This window comes from Canis lupus, chromosome 21, assembly GCF_011100685.1.
Source record: "Canis lupus familiaris isolate Mischka breed German Shepherd chromosome 21, alternate assembly UU_Cfam_GSD_1.0, whole genome shotgun sequence".
In the NCBI taxonomy this organism is placed as follows: Eukaryota; Metazoa; Chordata; class Mammalia; order Carnivora; family Canidae; genus Canis; species Canis lupus.
Window position 1 is genome coordinate 529,573 of NC_049242.1, and position 16,952 is coordinate 546,524.

At 43.4% G+C, this 16,952-nt stretch overlaps 1 protein-coding gene across 1 annotated transcript in view; it reads left to right on the plus strand.

Moving 5' to 3' along the window:
• Nucleotides 1–3,163: 3,163 nt before the first annotated feature.
• The window catches only part of PGR (progesterone receptor), a 104,908-nt gene continuing 91,119 nt past the window's right edge, over nucleotides 3,164–16,952 (plus strand). The window contains exons 1-2 of the mRNA NM_001003074.1: nucleotides 3,164–4,940; nucleotides 6,772–6,923. Coding sequence (NP_001003074.1) covers nucleotides 3,286–4,940; nucleotides 6,772–6,923 — 1,807 coding nt within the window. The 5' untranslated portion in view covers nucleotides 3,164–3,285. The remainder of the gene's footprint in view (nucleotides 4,941–6,771; nucleotides 6,924–16,952) is intronic.

The following is a 16,952-nucleotide window of genomic DNA, read 5'->3' on the forward strand; positions in this document are numbered from 1 at the left end:
CTTCCAAATTTGAATTCTCTTCTCCACAAATAGTCTCTAAGAATATTTGGAGTTAGCCTTCTCACATTTGGACTTAAGCAGTAAATTTTGTTTCACTAAAAAATTCATACATTTAGAAATTCCTGTGCCAACAATGCTAAAGGTTAATGCTAGTATTAAATTTCATGGCATAATGGTGATTTAGGATGTGCTGGGCACCTTTATTGCTGTTTTCCCACCGCAAGATTTTAAATCTCATGGAAGCAGCCTAGTCAGTTTGTTAGCTTGAGGGGATTTTATAACCAATCAGAATAGAGTGAAATATAGTTTATCATTTAAAATGAAGCCTAGTGCCAATTTTATGGCTATAGCAATCTGAAAATCAAATTCCAAGACATCTGCTATTTAAAAATCACAGGGCCCTAAGAAAACTGAGATTTGATTGCCTGGGTTCAAATCTGGCTATGCTACTATCTTTATCATTTTAGTCTACTCTATGCCTCAATTTTCTCAACTATGAAATGGAGATAATATTATCTACTTTATAGCACTGTTGAAGGATTAAATAAATTAACACATGTAAAGGTCTTAGAAGACTACCTGGTAATGCTCTCCAGATTGTACAAAATCTACAGATTCTACGGCATTAACCATCAGGGAAATATAAGTTAAAACCACAGTGAGATACCACCTCAGACACACTATGAAGGCTATAATAAAAAGACATAACAGGTGTTGCCAAGAATGTGGAGTAATTGGAATCCTCATACACTCCTGGTGGGAATATAAAATGAGCAGTGTCTTTGGAAAACAGTCTGGCAGTTCTTCGGAGGGTGAAACCTAGAGTTACCATGGGACCCAGCAATTCTACGTCTAGGTATATCCAAGAGAAATGAAAATACGTTTGCACAAAAACTTATACATGAATGTTCACAGCAGCATTATTCATACTAACCTAAAGTAGAAACAACCCAAATGTCCCAAAACTGGTAAATTGATAAATAAAATATGGTACATCCACAGAATGAAATATTATTTAGAAAAGAATGAAGTACTGATACATGCTACATGGGTAAACCTTGAAAACATCATGCTAAGTGAAAGAAGCCAGCAAAATAAGACCATATACAGTATGATTCCATTTGTATGATATGAAATGCTCAGAATGGGTAAATTCACAGAGAAGGAAGGTAGATTGTGGCTGCTGGTAGATTTGGCGTGAGGGACTGAGGAATGACTGCTAATAGGTATGAGGTTTATTCTGGGAGTAATGTAATGTTCTAAAATTGATAGTGATGATGTTTATACAACTGTGAGTATCCTTAAAAACCATGAGATTATATGCTTTGAAATGGGGGAGCTATATGGTATGTGAATTACATCTCAATAAAGCATGTTAATTGGTTTAAAATAATTTGGAAAGAGAAAAGCCTGAAAGCAACAATGACAGCATTAATAATAAATTGGTTCTCCTCTCTAGTTTCATCCCCTTCTATTCACATTTTTACTCTATGCTCTATCCATAATGAATGGACGGACCCCTTGCAGTTCCCATATTATGTCCTCCTTTATAACCTGGATTTGTCAGAATAAGCTAATTGCTAGAACCATCAATTCCAAAATCCAGTGGTCTACATCATATAGCTTTATTTCTCACTCATGTAGACCTAACCGGGTGATTTAGGGATTCAAGATCCTTATCTCTAGTGGTTCTGCCCATCCTGAAGTCTTGGGAGTCTTCCACTGTATTCTCTATATCTGGCTGCGAGAACCTGTGGGGCATCAGCACAGACAGAATCTTGAGAAACTTTCTAGTGATTAATTCAGTTTTGAATTCAAGATACCCAATGTATGTTGGTCTTGGGTTTAGCAGAGATTGTTAGGTTATGATTCTGTACCTCAAATATTTTGCAATAGTGTCTCTGCCATATCTTCTGAAATAAGAGGCGATTTACTTAAAAAAACAAACCTCAAAGGTAATTATTTTTAAGAATAAATATGTTCGGAGAAAGTACTGTTCACCATCTCTATTGAGGGACTTATGATATACCACAGAATAGAAGCTGGAATTATGAGAAACTTTCCTTAAAGTGCTAATTATTAAGAGTTGGAATAAATTCCTTAGACAAAGTATGACACACAGCATCTAAACTTCCAGAACCAGTGAAGAGATGTTATCAACTATGTTCCACTCCCAAATTTCTCTGCCACACTGAGGAGTGTTCCAGAGAAGCAGGACACCTTGGCTGTATTGAGAGAAATCTGAAAGTACTCACTTTTATGGAAGTCCTAAGACAGAGAATCTCTTTCATATTTTTTGGGATCATCCTCGATACATTCATTCGATAACATCGCCAGCTATCTCCTCAAAGAATCCATCTGCCTTTGCAGTCAGATTGAGCACAAATCTCAACTGGTAGCAGAACATCTTAATACGTGTAGGAAGTTCCATCCCACAGCACCTGCCATTCAGAGTGAAATTCTGACTAGGCCGGGGGTATCACGTTCCGAAGGTCCCATCAGGTCTGGCGGGCTTCGGTGGAGGCCGGGACTTGGGGCGGGGCGTCCCGACAGGGCGGAGGCCGCCGCGGGGAGCCGCGGGGAGCCGCGGGGGGCCGCGGGGCCAGGGTGCAGCTGCCGCCGCGCGGGCCCAGCTCTGTGCCGTCTGTGTGGGAGGACATACGACGTGCGCGCGACATCCTCCAGGCCACCCAGTTCCGCTCCGCACTGGAGTGAGAAACGGGAGCACGCGCGGTTCGTGGCCCTGGACCGCGGCGACGTGGGAGCGCAGCGGAGGTGTGCGGCGGCGGCGGCTCGCTGGGGGCGAGCGGGACCCCCGCTGCGCCTGAGCGCGCGCCGTGGCGAGAAGCCCGCGGCGTCCCGGGGTTTCAGGGGGGAGGCAAGGGTAAGGCGGCCGGGGGCTGGGAGCTGCCAGCTCGGGTTTGAGGCCCGGGAACGAGTCCGGACGCGGGCGGACGGCGCGCCTCGGGCCCTCGGGCCGGTCCGGGGAGCCTCGCGGCGCGGAGGCGGGGGCCGCGCCCGCGCCCTCTCCTGCTCCCGCACCGGACTCGGGGACGCAGCACCTGCCGCCCGAGGGAGGGCGAGCGCAGGGCTGAGCAGCACTGCCCGGTCCCGCCCGGGAGGTGGGCATCCTCGACCCCGCCCCACCGAGGCGAGGCCAGCCGAATTCCACCTGCTTTGTCTTCCCCCGCGGCTTCCAGCTTCTATATTGCCCACACCCCCTCCTCCCTGCCCGCTCCCTCCTCCCCGCAGACGGGGGAGGAGGAGAGGGGAGTCCCGGTCGTCATGACGGAGCGGACGGGAAAGGATGCCCGGGCTCCCCACGTGGCGGGAGGCGCGCCCTCCCCCGCGCCGGCCGCAGAGCCCGAGTCCCGACGTCGAGACGGCGGCCGCCTCCGGGCGAGTCAGACCTCGGACGCCCCGCGGGTCGCCGCAGCCGCAGCCGCAGCCGCAGCCGCAGCCTCAGCCGCGCCCTCCGCGCCCTCGGACCGGCTGCTCTTCTCCCGGCGCGGCCAGGGCGCGGACCCTGGCGGGAAGGCGCAGGACGCGCAGCCGCGGCCGGACGTGGCCCGGGCGGATCCGAGACTCGAAGCCGCGAGCGGGGCGGGAGCCGACAGCCCCGGGCCCCCGCGCCAGGACCGAGGGCCGCTGCACGGCGCTCCGAGCACAGCGCTGCGCCCCGCCGGCCCGGGGCAGGGCCGCAGCTCTCCGGCCTGGGAGCCCCGCAGCCCGCGGTGCCCGTCTGGCCCCGAGCCGCCCGAAGATCCCCGGGGCGCCCGCAGCAGCCAGGGCGCGGCGTGCCCGCTCATGAGCCGGCCGGAGGGCAAGGCTGGCGACGGCTGCGGGACGGCAGGTGCCCACAAGGGGCCGCCCAGGGGCCTGTCCCCGTCCCGGCAGCCGCTGCCCCTGTGCCCCGGGGCCCACGCCTGGCCCGGGGCCGCGGGGAAAGCCGCCACGCAGCCCGCTGCGCTGGGCGTGGAGGACGAGGGCGGCTTCGCGGCCGAGGGCTCCCCGGGCCCGCTCCTCAAGGGCAAGCCCCGGCCCCCCGCGGGCCCGGCGGCCGCAGCCGGCGCCGCTCCCGCTGCGCCGGGGACGGCCCCCGGGGGCACCGCCCCGGTCCCCAAGGAGGACTCCCGCCTCCCCGCGCCCAAGGGCTCCCTGGCCGAGCAGGACGCGCCGGCGCCCGGGTGCTCCCCGCTGGCCACCACGATGATGGACTTTATCCACGTGCCCATTCTGCCCCTCGGCTCGGCCTTCCTGGCGGCGCGCACCCGGCAGCTGCTGGAAGCGGAGACCTACGACGCCGGCGCCTTCGCTCCGCCGCGGGGCTCGCCCTCCGCGCCCTGCGCCCCGCTGGCGGCCGGCGACTTCCCCGACTGTGCGTACCCGTCCGACGCCGAGCCCAAGGACGACGCGTTCCCGCTCTACGGCGACTTCCAGCCGCCGGCCCTGAAGATCAAGGAGGAGGAGGAGGGCGCCGAGGCGGCTGCGCGCTCCCCGCGGCCGTACCTGGCGGCGGGGCCTCACTCCTGCGTCTTCGCGGACGCGCCGCCGGCGCTGCCGGCGCTGCCCCCGCTCCCCCCGCGAGCGCCGTCGTCCAGGCCCGGGGAAGGCGCGCCCGCGGCCGCCGCGGCCGCCGGCTGCTCCGCGTCGTCGGCGTCCTCGCCGGGGCCCGCCCTGGAGTGCGTCCTGTACAAGGCGGAGGGCGCGCCGCCGCCGCAGGGCCCGTTCGCCGCCGCGCCCTGCAGGGTTCCGGGCGCCGGCGCCTGCCTGCTGCCCCGGGACGGCGCGGCCGCCGCTGCCTCGGCGGGGGCCGCGGGGGCCAGCCCCGCGCTCTACCAGCCGCTCGGCCTCGGCGCCCTTCCGCAGCTCGGCTACCAGGCGGCCGTGCTCAAGGAGGGCTTGCCGCAGGTGTACCAGCCGTACCTCAACTACCTGAGGTGAGGGCCCGGGGGACGGGGGCGGGGGGCGCCTGCGAGAGCATTGGTCGGCCGGGGCGGGGGGCGCCCGCGGGCACGGCGGTCGGGCCGCGGAGGGGAGGGAGGGGAGCACCCGCGGGCACGGCGGCCGGGCGGGAGGGGAGGGGGGAAGGGAGGGGAGCACCCGCGGGCACGGCGGCCGGGCGGGAGGGGAGGGGGGAAGGGAGGGGAGCACCTGCGGGCACGGCGGCCGGGCGGGAGGGGAGGGAGGGGAGCACCTGCGGGCACGGCGGTCGGGCGGGAGGGGAGCACCCGCGGGCACGGCGGCCGGGCGGGAGGGGAGGGAGGGGAGCACCTGCGGGCACGGCGGTCGGGCGGGAGGGGAGCACCTGCGGGCACGGCGGTCGGGCGGGAGGGGAGGGGGGAGGGAGGGGAGCACCTGCAGGAACAGAGATCCCGCGCGGGGGGGGGGGGGGGGGTGGCGTCTGCTGGAACAGCGGCCCGGCCTAGGGGGCTGGGAGCCTGCGGGAACCGGGGTCCGGCGGTGGGGGGGTCCCGCTGGTCGGAGTGGCCGGGGCGGGGCACGAGAGTGCTGTGGTGTCCCTTCTTTCCTCTCCCCTCCTAACTACTTTGGGGACACCAAAGGGGCGCATAATAGGCCTGTTTTGGAGCGTGCCTTCCCAAAAGTATTTCCTAGACTTTACAAATCTGCAAGATTGCCAGACAAAAGTAGCCCTGCTTTGAAGCGTGCAGCGTCGCTCTAGGTGCCCGGTAGTCCAGTGCAGTGGAAAATGCTCAGCGGCTTGGGGAGTTACGAGGTGGCGATTTCCGTAGAAGGATATTTGCTGGTTCCCAGGCTTTCTTGAAGAGGCCTTAGCACAGAGCCCCCGGGGAGCGGTCCCGATGGGCCCCCGCTGGCCGCAGCCTAAAGCAGAACCTCGGGTTTGCACGTGTGACGCCTCAATCTTCTCACGAGTCTCAGGACTGAAGTGGCGTGTGCTGTGTCCACATTCATGGATCCAAACATCGATCACTGCACTGCGCTGTGTTCTAGTATTGTTTTGGATTGGATACGACTTTTTTCGCACAGGTTTTCAAGAACATTTTCATTTACGCACTGAAGTGAAATGTTGAAGGATGTTCACTTTAAATCTTATGTGCTGTGTAGGAGCAAAACTGTCAATATATTGAACAATTCTTTAAAATGGCAAACACATATGCGTCTAAGTAAACAGTCATTAGCGGTTGTTTTAAAAACTCGAAACAAAGGCATCGCTAAGTATGATTGAACCCTTAAAACAAAACCATGTTCGTTGTTACCCCGGGTACAGTTTCGTTTGTCAAAGAGTAAATTGATTATTCTATATAAGGAGTTTTGTACAAAGATTTTTTTTTAAAGATTTTATTTTATTTATTCATGAGACACAGAGAGAGAGAGAGGCAGAGGCACAGGCAGAGGGAGAAGCAGGCTCCATGCGGGGAGCCCGACGCGGGACTCGATCCCGGGTCTCCAGGATCGCGCCCTGGGCCAAAGGCCAAAGCGCCAAACCGCTGAGCCATCCAGGGATCCCCTGTACAAAGATTTTTTTTTTTTTTTTTGACAAAACCAACGGACCTTAGCTTTCCTGCACATAAACTTATATATTATCCTTTTATGTTGGTGCTGCTGATGCATAATAATTTGCAAATGTGGCGAATCCAGTAACAGTGCACCAAGTTTAATTTGCATGTCTTTTATACATTCAGTTCTATTTTAAATCCCCTTTCATTGTGTCAATTCTGTTAAGAAAACTTTAGTATTAGCTAGTGGTACACCTAAAAATAAATGGAGTACTTTGTTCTGCATTTCAAGGCCTGATTCAGATGCCAGCCAGAGCCCACAGTACAGCTTCGAGTCATTACCTCAGAAGATTTGTTTAATCTGTGGGGATGAAGCATCAGGCTGTCATTATGGTGTCCTAACTTGTGGGAGCTGTAAGGTCTTCTTTAAAAGGGCAATGGAAGGTAAGCTCCTTTCCCCTGATCCTTTATTTTTTTGCTTAATTGTAAACTGAGACCATCTATTATTTTCCCTTGCTTCTAAGAAATGATATTTCCATATAACTTAAAATAATATGTTTTAGCAATATGTTTTTATTTATGATACTCAAAATTAAATGTGGTGGATATTACAATTGCATATTCTTTGATTAGCACTTTCAATATTAGACTAAAGTTATACTAATCTTTGGGACAATGCTGCTATTGTTCACTACCTATTTAACTTTAAAGAAACAGCTTGGAAAAAAAAGAAAGAAACAGCTTGGCTCTAAGTGTATTTTTATATTCCTATCATATATGTAATATATATTACACATATTGTATTACATATATGTACATTACATATGTGTATTATATATTACATATATATTACATAAATATCTAAAATCTTGATCAAGAGAAAATGGTAAAAGTGATTGAAATTATGTATATGTACTTCTATGTGTGCATATGTATGTGACGCAGTTACAAATTTTCTACACAATTTTGTCTTTTCTCTACATACATATTTATGTAATACTTATATAATGGTAATTCTAAACAAGTTTTTAAAATTCTCTTTGGTATATTTTTATAAGTGGGTAAGAGTAAACAGTTTAAAGCAAATGAAAAATTTGGGTGTCACAGTAACACTTTCTGAAGTATTTTGCTACAAGACTTTCATATTTTTAAAATCATCTAAATTACATATTTATCTAATGATTTTGGATTGACTTACATAATGTATTTTGCCCTTGAACTTTAGTAGAAGATATTTTTGAATTTTTGCATCAACACTAAATTCTAAGCAGCCAACTACTTTTATATTTGAAGATAAAAATGCATTTAAAATGATTTCATATTGAAATTCTAACAATAAGTGCATCTTGTAGTGAACTAAATGAGTTTAGGGTTCCCTCTGAAGTGTGGAGATCACACCTAGACAAGGAACTAAAGATCTGTACACCTGCTTTTTTCCTTCTTGTTTGTGAGGTTTTTGATTTCAAGAGCCCTCTATTTGATAAGTAGGAAAGGAAGGAATGAGGAATTTTTACCTTAAGGGAACTTTCAAAGGAGTTTGATACACATATTTAATATGCACCAAAAGAATATAATCTAAAAGACATTTTAAAAAAAAGATTTTATTTATTCATGAGAGACACAGAGACAGAAGCAGGCTCCCCAGTGCGGGACTGGATCCCCAGACCCTAGGATCACACTCTGAGCCGAAGGCACATGCTCAACTGCTGAGTTGCCCAGGCATCCCTCTAAAAGACATTTATTTATTTATTTTTTAAATTTGTTTTTATTGAAGTTCGATTTGTCAAGATACAGTATAACACCCAGTGCTCATCCCATTAAATTTACTATTCTTGTAGATGCCTAACAGGTGATTATACATTTTTGATAAAAATGAAACCATTTATTAGTAGTATTTGTAATAATCCTATTTAAATTAATTCTTCTTAAAGAATATTTGCTTTGTATATTTCTAGAATATGATTTTTTTGAATGTTGAATATATTTAACTGATATTAAACATATGTATTCAGCCTCAGAAGGTTTTAATTACATTTTAAATTAATTGAAGCCCTGTATGAAAAGAGGCTACATGAGAAAATGGGACACAACTTAGGGTGATCCTAACTTTCCTATCGGTGTTATTTAATCATAGTTACAAGCAGAAGTTCTTTGTGTAGAAGGGTTGATTCTCCAGCTCATAATTTGAGTTACTGTTTCCATCTGACTTTAGTTCTGGCTTTTTGAGCATTCCTTTTGCCATAAATAGAATTTCCTTCATTCTCATAGTCTTCTTAGAGTAGTCTAATTTTATAAGTGAATGACCTCCGTAGAATCCCCTGCCTGAAGGCCAATTTTTCTCTTTAAAAAGCCCCAACTCTTTATAGATAAACAAGTCCCAAAGACATAACTTTGAGCTTCCAAAGAGCACACCACTAGCTAGTAACCAATTGTTAGTCACCGTAAGTTAGATACTATTTCATTGCAGTGCTTATAAATCAGAAATGGTGTGCACAAGTAGGTATATGATAAATGCTACTTAATTTGCAGAAGTTACTTCAAAGTGTGCATATAGAACCAAGAGCACCCTATCTAAAATATAAATGCTTTTTATAGTATTAAAATAGCATCCAGGACCACATAAAATATCTTCCTAAATTTACTCTTCGCATTTGTTGGACTACTCCTATTGGCATGATCCTGTGTTAGTCCTGAGTAGTAGAAATGAAGCACCTTTATTTGACAAAATTTACAAAGAGGAACTTTAGATCTTTATAAGTCATTCATGAAACTAGAGCAAGATTACAAAACTATACAAGTAAGTTCATTATTTTATACCTCTTAAATTTAGATTTGAGCCAAAGGTATTCCCTTCATCTCTCTCTGCCTTAGATATAAAATGAGGATAACATTCGGTACTCCTGGGATATCTGGGTGGCTCAGTGGTTGAGCGTCTGCCTTTGGCTCAGGTCATGATCCAGGGATCCTGGGATCCAGCCCCACATCAGGCTCTCTGCAGGGTGCCTGCTTCTCCCTCCACCTGTGTCTCTGTGTCTCTCATGAATAAATAAATAAAATCTTTTTAAAAAAGTTAGGTACTCCTCAGAGTAGTTATAAATATTAAATGAATTAATACATGCAAAGCTTTGAAATAAATGCCTAGCATACTGTCAACTTCAATTGGTGTTGCTTCTGTTGAAAGAGCTTACAGTAGAGTTGAAGTAACGTATTTGCATGTTAGACCTTTTTGCATGTAAAAAAGAGATTCTCACTAAATATCCAGATAAACAAATCTGTAAAGTAGTTGTGTGGTTTGTGAGTTGGTGTAGGTGGAAGTTGGTTTTAGGATGGAATGTGCATATTCAATGTTGATAGGAGAAGACTTTATGAAAAATATGAACTTCATTGGTTACTAAAGGACAAGTAAGATTACTGATCTCTGGGCATTGAGGTGCGCTTTTAAGTGTATATGTCCAAAGAAAAGTGAAAAGATCAAGATTAAACTAAGACTTGAAGAGTTATATTAGGAAATCATTAAACTGAAAGGTTGGGAAGTTTAATTGCCTGTGTTTGAATGAATTGGGATAAAATCAGTGATTTAAGACAAGATAATAGTAGTTTCCGGGAATTTTTATGAGTTAGAAAGGTGTAGAAGGACTTTAACAGTTGGAGAGACATAGGTGTGAAATCTAAAGTAAGGGTAGTTTGGGACGCCTGGATGGCTCAGCAGTTGAGCGGCTGCCTTTGGCTCAGGGTGTGATCCCGGGGTCCTGAATCAAGTCCCACATCGGACTCCCTGTGAGGAGCCTGCTCCTTCCTCTGCTTGTGTCTCTGCCTCTCTTTGTGAGTAGGAGTAGTTCAAGGTAAAACTGGGGGTGGATACCAGTATGTCCAGAAGTCAAAAGTCAGTGGTTAAAATATAGATGTTGTTACCAAGGATAATAATGTTTTAACATTTTATAGAGCTTTCTATGTACCAGTGACTAAGTGTTTTATGTTTGTTTTAATTCTTTTAATCCTTATAATAGTTATATTTTCATTTTACCAATAAGGGTACTAAGGCCCAGAGATGTTAAATTGCCTTAATCACAGTTAGGAAGTGGTAGAATCAGGATTCAAACCCAAGTGGTGGGACTCCAGAATCTGTGCTACATCTGCTCTTAATTATACTACATTTCTCTTAATAGGAAATTATGTTTAAATTTCAAAGAAAAACAATAGAGGGTTTTAAAAAAAGAAAAAGTGAGCCAAATGATAAAACATCTAGGAAGGTAAAAGTGACTCCTAAAAAAGATTGCAAGATGAAGGGCGATCCAGTGTGTGATATAAATGGATGGATGATACTAACTTCACATTTAGGGATAGCTGTGAGAAGACGTAGTCAGGGGCCAAGAACCAGTTTCCTTACCTCGAGAGCCTCCAAGTTGGGAGAGGCAGTAAAATCTGTAAAGAAGTCACCTAAGAAGACTGGGTTTGTCTTGGTATGAGACAGGAGAGAAAAGAGGCAGGAAAAGAAAGAAAGAGAGAAGGAGAGAAAGAGAAGCAAACAAACCACTCAGGAAGTGAATGTATGGGGGTGGGAAGGGATGACTTCTCTTAACCTAAGAGAATGAATTAGCCAAAAAGCAATTGATTGAACAGCCCATTGCATTCCTTTACTAAGACTTGGAATGAAGCAGGAAGTGGTTAGGAATTGCCTTAATACCTTCCAAGGAGATGAAGTCATAATGACCCAACCAGTTTTATAAATGTGGGCCATGACTTTGTAAGTAAGAAAAGATCATTTCTTTTTTTTTTTTTTAATGATTTTATTTATTTATTCATGAGAGACACAGAGAGAGAGAGAGAGGCAGTGACACAGGCAGAGGGGCAGGCTCCATGCAGGGAGCCCGACAGAGGACTTGATTCTGGCTCTCCAGGATCACGCTCTGGGCTGAAGGCAGCGCTAAACCGCTGAGCCACCCGGGCTGCCCAAGAAAAATTCATTTCTCATTGGCTTACCTGTGTATGTACTATGACTAGCTTAGTGCTAGGAATATGCTAGATATTTAGTAAATTTGTTCTGAATGAACCAATCATCATAAGTGATGGTGTCAAGCTCTTCTTCGGATGCTTTTTACTGTGACAGCATCTGTAGTGAATAAATTTGATGGAATATGGGTGGGCAAATATTGTAATACAGTGAAACATTGTTTAGAAGACACTAGTCTAAGTAAGTATTAATAGATTATATTACATTATTATCCTCATTTTTATTCTAAGTATATTGAGGTATAATTGATAAATAAATAAAAGTGTGAGACATTTAAAGTGTACAAAATGATGATTTGACAGATATGGTGAAAAGATTCCCCTATCAAGTTAATTAACACATTCATCACCTGATATATTAATCTTTTTTTTTTTTTGGCAAGAACATTTAAATTCTACTCTTTTAGCAAATTTCAGTCATATAATACAATGTTCTCAACTAGTCACCATGTTATATATTACATCCTCAGACCTTATTCATCTTAAAAGTTTGTACCCTTTTACTCACCTCCCAGTCCCAGCCCCTGGTGACCATTTTTCTATTCTTTCTATAAATTTGATTCCTTTATTCCATGTGTAAATGATACCATGTGGTATTTGTCTTTCCCTGTCTGGTTCATTTCATGCATAATGTCCTCTAGATTAATCTAATTTGTTTTGTTCATGTATTAATAACCAAGTATTTATCAAGCACCTGCCATATGCTAGGCATTATGCTAGGTACTAGTTGAAAAAACAGTAAAACATGACAGACCTGGCTGGCTGCAGCCCTAGTGGAGTTTATAGTATAGTGAAGCAAGAAACATTCTATCAATTAGCATTTATATAATGAATTATAGGTGTGCTAAGTGAATAGTTTAAGGAATGCCTAAAAAACTAGAGAATTGACCCCTGTCAGAAGCTGGGGATGATGGAAAGTACCTTTTAGATTTAGAGAGACACCATCATAAGTAGACCACAGAGAAAACCGGGCAGAAATGAAATATTTTTGTGAGTAATATATTTCAAAATTTGATTAGAGTTGGTGTCAGAGTCTAAAAATGAAACTGATTTGGTAGCGTATTTTTCCTGCTATGGCTCCCAAGAGAGAAATAATGAATATTCAAAATCATTTAAAGATTTTATTATTTTTAAGAGCAAAATCAAGAGAGAGGTACAGAGATTTCCCATATACTTCTTGTCCTAGAAGCCTCCCCTATTATTAACATCCTTCATGAGAATGGTACATTTTTTGTTACAATTGGTGAACATACTTCACTTGTGAATATTTCATAATCATCCAAAATCCATAGTTTACATTATGGGTTTGTTCTTGGCATTGTACATTCTACGGGTTTGAAGAAATGTACAATAAAATGTATCCGTAGTTATGGTATGTACAGAGTAGTTTCACTACACTAAAAATCCTCTGTGTTCCATTTATTCATGCGTCTCCTCCCCTGAATCCCTGGCAACCACTGATCTTTCTACTGTCTCCATAGTTTTGCCTTTTGCAGAATACCATACAGTTTCACTTAGTAATGTGCATTTAAGTTTCCTCTATGTCTTTTTATGGCTTGATATCCCATTTCCTTTTAGTGATGAATAATATTCCACTGTCTGGATATAACACAGTCTATCTCTTCACCTGCTAAAGTGTATTTTGGTTGCTTTCAAGTTTTAACAATTATGAAGAAAGCTGCTATAATGATCCATAGCAGGTTTTTGTGTGGGCATACATTTTTTTTTTATTTCTTTGGGTAAATACCAAGTAGTATGGTTGCTGCATTGTATGAGTGTTTAGCTTTGTAAGAGATCTCTAAACTGTCTTCCAAAGTGGCTATGTTATTTTGCATTTCCACCATCAATGAATGAAAAAATGGTTACATTTTTCATTTGGTTACATTTTACAAATTTTCCTTGTTGCTCTGCATCTTTGCTTGCATTTGGTATTGTCTGTGTTCTGGATTTTGGCCATTCTTTTTTTTTTTAAGATTTTTATTTATTTATTCATGAGACACACACACACACACACAGACACACAGGCAGAGGGAGAAGCAGGCTCCACACAGGGAGCCCGATGTGGGACTCGATCCTGGGACCACGCCCTGGGCCGAAGGCAGGCACTAAACTGCCAAGCCACCCAGGGTGTCCCCATGGTTTTGGCCATCCTAATGGGTGGATAGTAGTTTCTCATTGCTTTAATTTGCATTTCCCTGATGACATATGATGTGGTGCATGTTTTCATATACTTATTTGCCATCCATGTATCTTTGGTGAGATGCCTGTTAAGATATTTGACCCATTTTTTAATCTGATTGTTTTCCTTTTGTATTTTAACAGCTCTTATATTTTGGATAGCAGTGCTTTATTAAATCTGTCTTTTGCGAATATTTCCTCCCACTCTATGTCTTTTTATTCTCTGACAATTTTTTTTTTACATGGCAGAAAATTTTACTTTTAATGAAATCCGGTTTTCAGTTCTTTTTATCATGAATCATCACTTTGATGTTGTATCTAAAAATCATTAACGATATTCAAGGTCATCTAGATTTGCTCCTACGTTAATATTTAGGACTTTTATAATTTTGCGTCTTGTATTTGAGTCTGTTATCCATTTTGATTTGATGTTTATGAAGAGTGCAAGATCTATGTCTAGATTGACATTTGCAGGTGGATGTCCAGTTGTTTCAGCACTACTTGTTGAAGAGATAGTTTTTGCTCCACTGTATTCTCTTTACTACTTTGTCAAAGATTAGTTGACTATATTTATGTGGGTCTATTTCTAGGGCTTTCTATTCTGATAGATTGATCTATTTGTTCTTTTACCAGTGCCACACTATTTTGATTATTATAGGCTTATAGGTCTTGAAGTCAAGTACTGTCAGTCCTCCAACTTCAATATTGTGTTAAATATTCTGAGTCTTTTGCCTCTACATATACACTTTACATTAGTTTTTCAATAACCACGAAATAATTTTCTGGTGTTTTAATTGCAATTGCATTGGGAAGAACTCATGTCTTGACAAAATTGAATCTACTCATCCACGAACATGGAATAAATATTGTCCCATTTATTTAGTTATTTTATTTCATTAATCAAAGTTTTGTGATTTTCCTCCTGTAGATCTAGTACATATTTGGTTACATTTTTACTTAAGTACTTCATTTTGGGGGGGGCTAATGTAAATGATAGTGTTTTAAATTTCAAATGCCAGTTGTTCATCGCTAGTATATAAGAAAATGACTGATGTTTTTATATTAGCCTTACATCGTGCAACCTTGCTAGTAACAGCTCCAGGAGTTGTTTTGTCTGTTCTTTTGAATTTTCTACATAGAAGATCATGTCATCTGCCAACAAAGACAGTTTTATTTCTTTCTTCCCAATGAGTATACCTTTTATTTCCTCTTTTTGTCCTATTGCATTAGTAGGACTTCCACTACAGTGTTGAAAATCAGTGGTGAGTTGTCTTATTCCTGATCAAATAGGAAAGCTTCCAGTTTCTCACCATTAAATGGTGAGAACGCCAGTTGTAGGGTTTTTGTAGATATTTTTAAAAGTCGAGGAGGATCACTTCTATTTCTAGTTCATGAATGAGTGCTGTATTTTTCAAGTGCTTTTTCCTGCATCTATTGACAAAATAATGTGATATTGCTTTTTTTAGCTTATTAATGTGATGGAATACATTAATTTTCAATGTTGAACCATTCTTGCATACCTAGGATAAATCCCATTTGTTCGTGTTGTAGACTTCTTTTTAAAGTTTTTTGGATTTGATTTTCTAAGATTTTGTTGAGGATTTTTGCATCTATGTTCATGAGAGATATCGGCTGTAGTTTTCTGGTGCTGTCTTTGGTTTTATATGAGGGTAGTGCTGGCCTCATTGAATGAGTTAGAAAGCATTCCCTCTGTTTCTATCTCAAAGAGATTGTGGTGAATTGATATAATTTCTTCCTTAAATTTTGGCAGAATTCACCAGTTAACTCATCTGGGCATGGTGCTTTCTATGTTGGAAAATTATTAATTCCTGATTCAATTTCATTAATAGATATAGGCCTGTTCAGATTGTCTATTTCTTCTTGTGTGAGTTTGGCAGATTGTGATCTCAAGGCATTGGTCCATTTCATTTAGGCTATCAGATTTGTGGGTATAAAGTTGTTCATATTATTCCTTTATTATCTTTTTAATGTCTGTAGGATCTATAGTTATATCCCTCTTTCATTTCTGAGATTAATAATTTGTGTTCTCTTTCTTAATTAGCCTACCTGGAGGCTTATGTTGATTTTATTGATCTTTTCAAAGAACCAGCTTTTGGTTTTGTTTTTTTCTGTTACTGACTTCCTGCTTTCAATGTCAATGATTTCTGACCTAATTTTTATTATTTCTTTTCTGCTGTAAGTGACTTAATGTGCTCTTCATTTTCTAGTTTGCTTAAGTGAAGGCTTCAATGATGGTAAAGTTTAGATCTTCTTTTCTAAAATACACGCTTAATGCTATATTTATAAATGCTATGTTTCCCTGTAAGCACTGCTTACATATAAGTATATATCACATATTTTGCTAATTTGTGTTTTCATTTTTATTAAATTCAATTTTTAAAAAATTTCTCAAGATTTTTTTCTTTGAATCATGTGTTACTTAAAAGTGTGTTGTAAGGGCAGCCTGGGTGGCTCAGCGGTTTAGCACCGCCTTCGGCCTAGAGCATAATCCTGGAGTCCCAGGATCAAGTCCCACAGAGGGCTCCCTGCACGGAGCCTGCTTCTCCCTCTGCCTGTGTCTCTGCCTCTCTCTCTCTCTCTCTCTCTCTCTCTCTGTATCTCATGAGTAAATAAATAAAATCTTTAAAAAAAAGTGTGTTGTAAAATCTCCATGTTTTATAATTTTCTAATTGTCTTTCTGTTGAAAGTTCAATTTCATTGCAGTCTAAAAGTAGATCATTGTATAATTTCTATTCTTCAAATTTGTTAAGGATTGTTTTTATGACCCGGAATATGGTTCATCTTGGTGAATGTTCCATGTGGGCTTAAGAACGTGTAATCTGCTGCTTTTGAGTGAAGTAGTCTACATGTGTCAATTATATCCAGTTGAATGATATTGTTGATTTCATCTAGCTTTCTTTTCTTTTCTTTTCTCTTTTCTTTTCTTTTCTTTTCTTTCTTTTCTTTTCTTTTCTTTCTTTTCTCTTTTCTTTCTTTTTTCTTTTTTCTTTCTTTCTCTTTCTTTCTTTCTTTCTTTCTTTCTTTCTTTCTTTCTTTCTTTCTTTCTTTCTTTCTTTCTTTCTTTCTTTCTTTCTTTCTTTCTTTCTTTCTTTCTTTTCTTTCTTTTCTTTCTTTTCTTTCTTTCTTTTCTTCTTTTTCTTTCTTTCTTTCCTTTTGCCCGGTGGATCGCTCCATTTCTGATAGAGAGATGTTGAAAGGTCTAAATACAATAGTGGATTCATCTATTTCTCCTTGAAATTCTATCAGCTTTTGCCTCATAATATT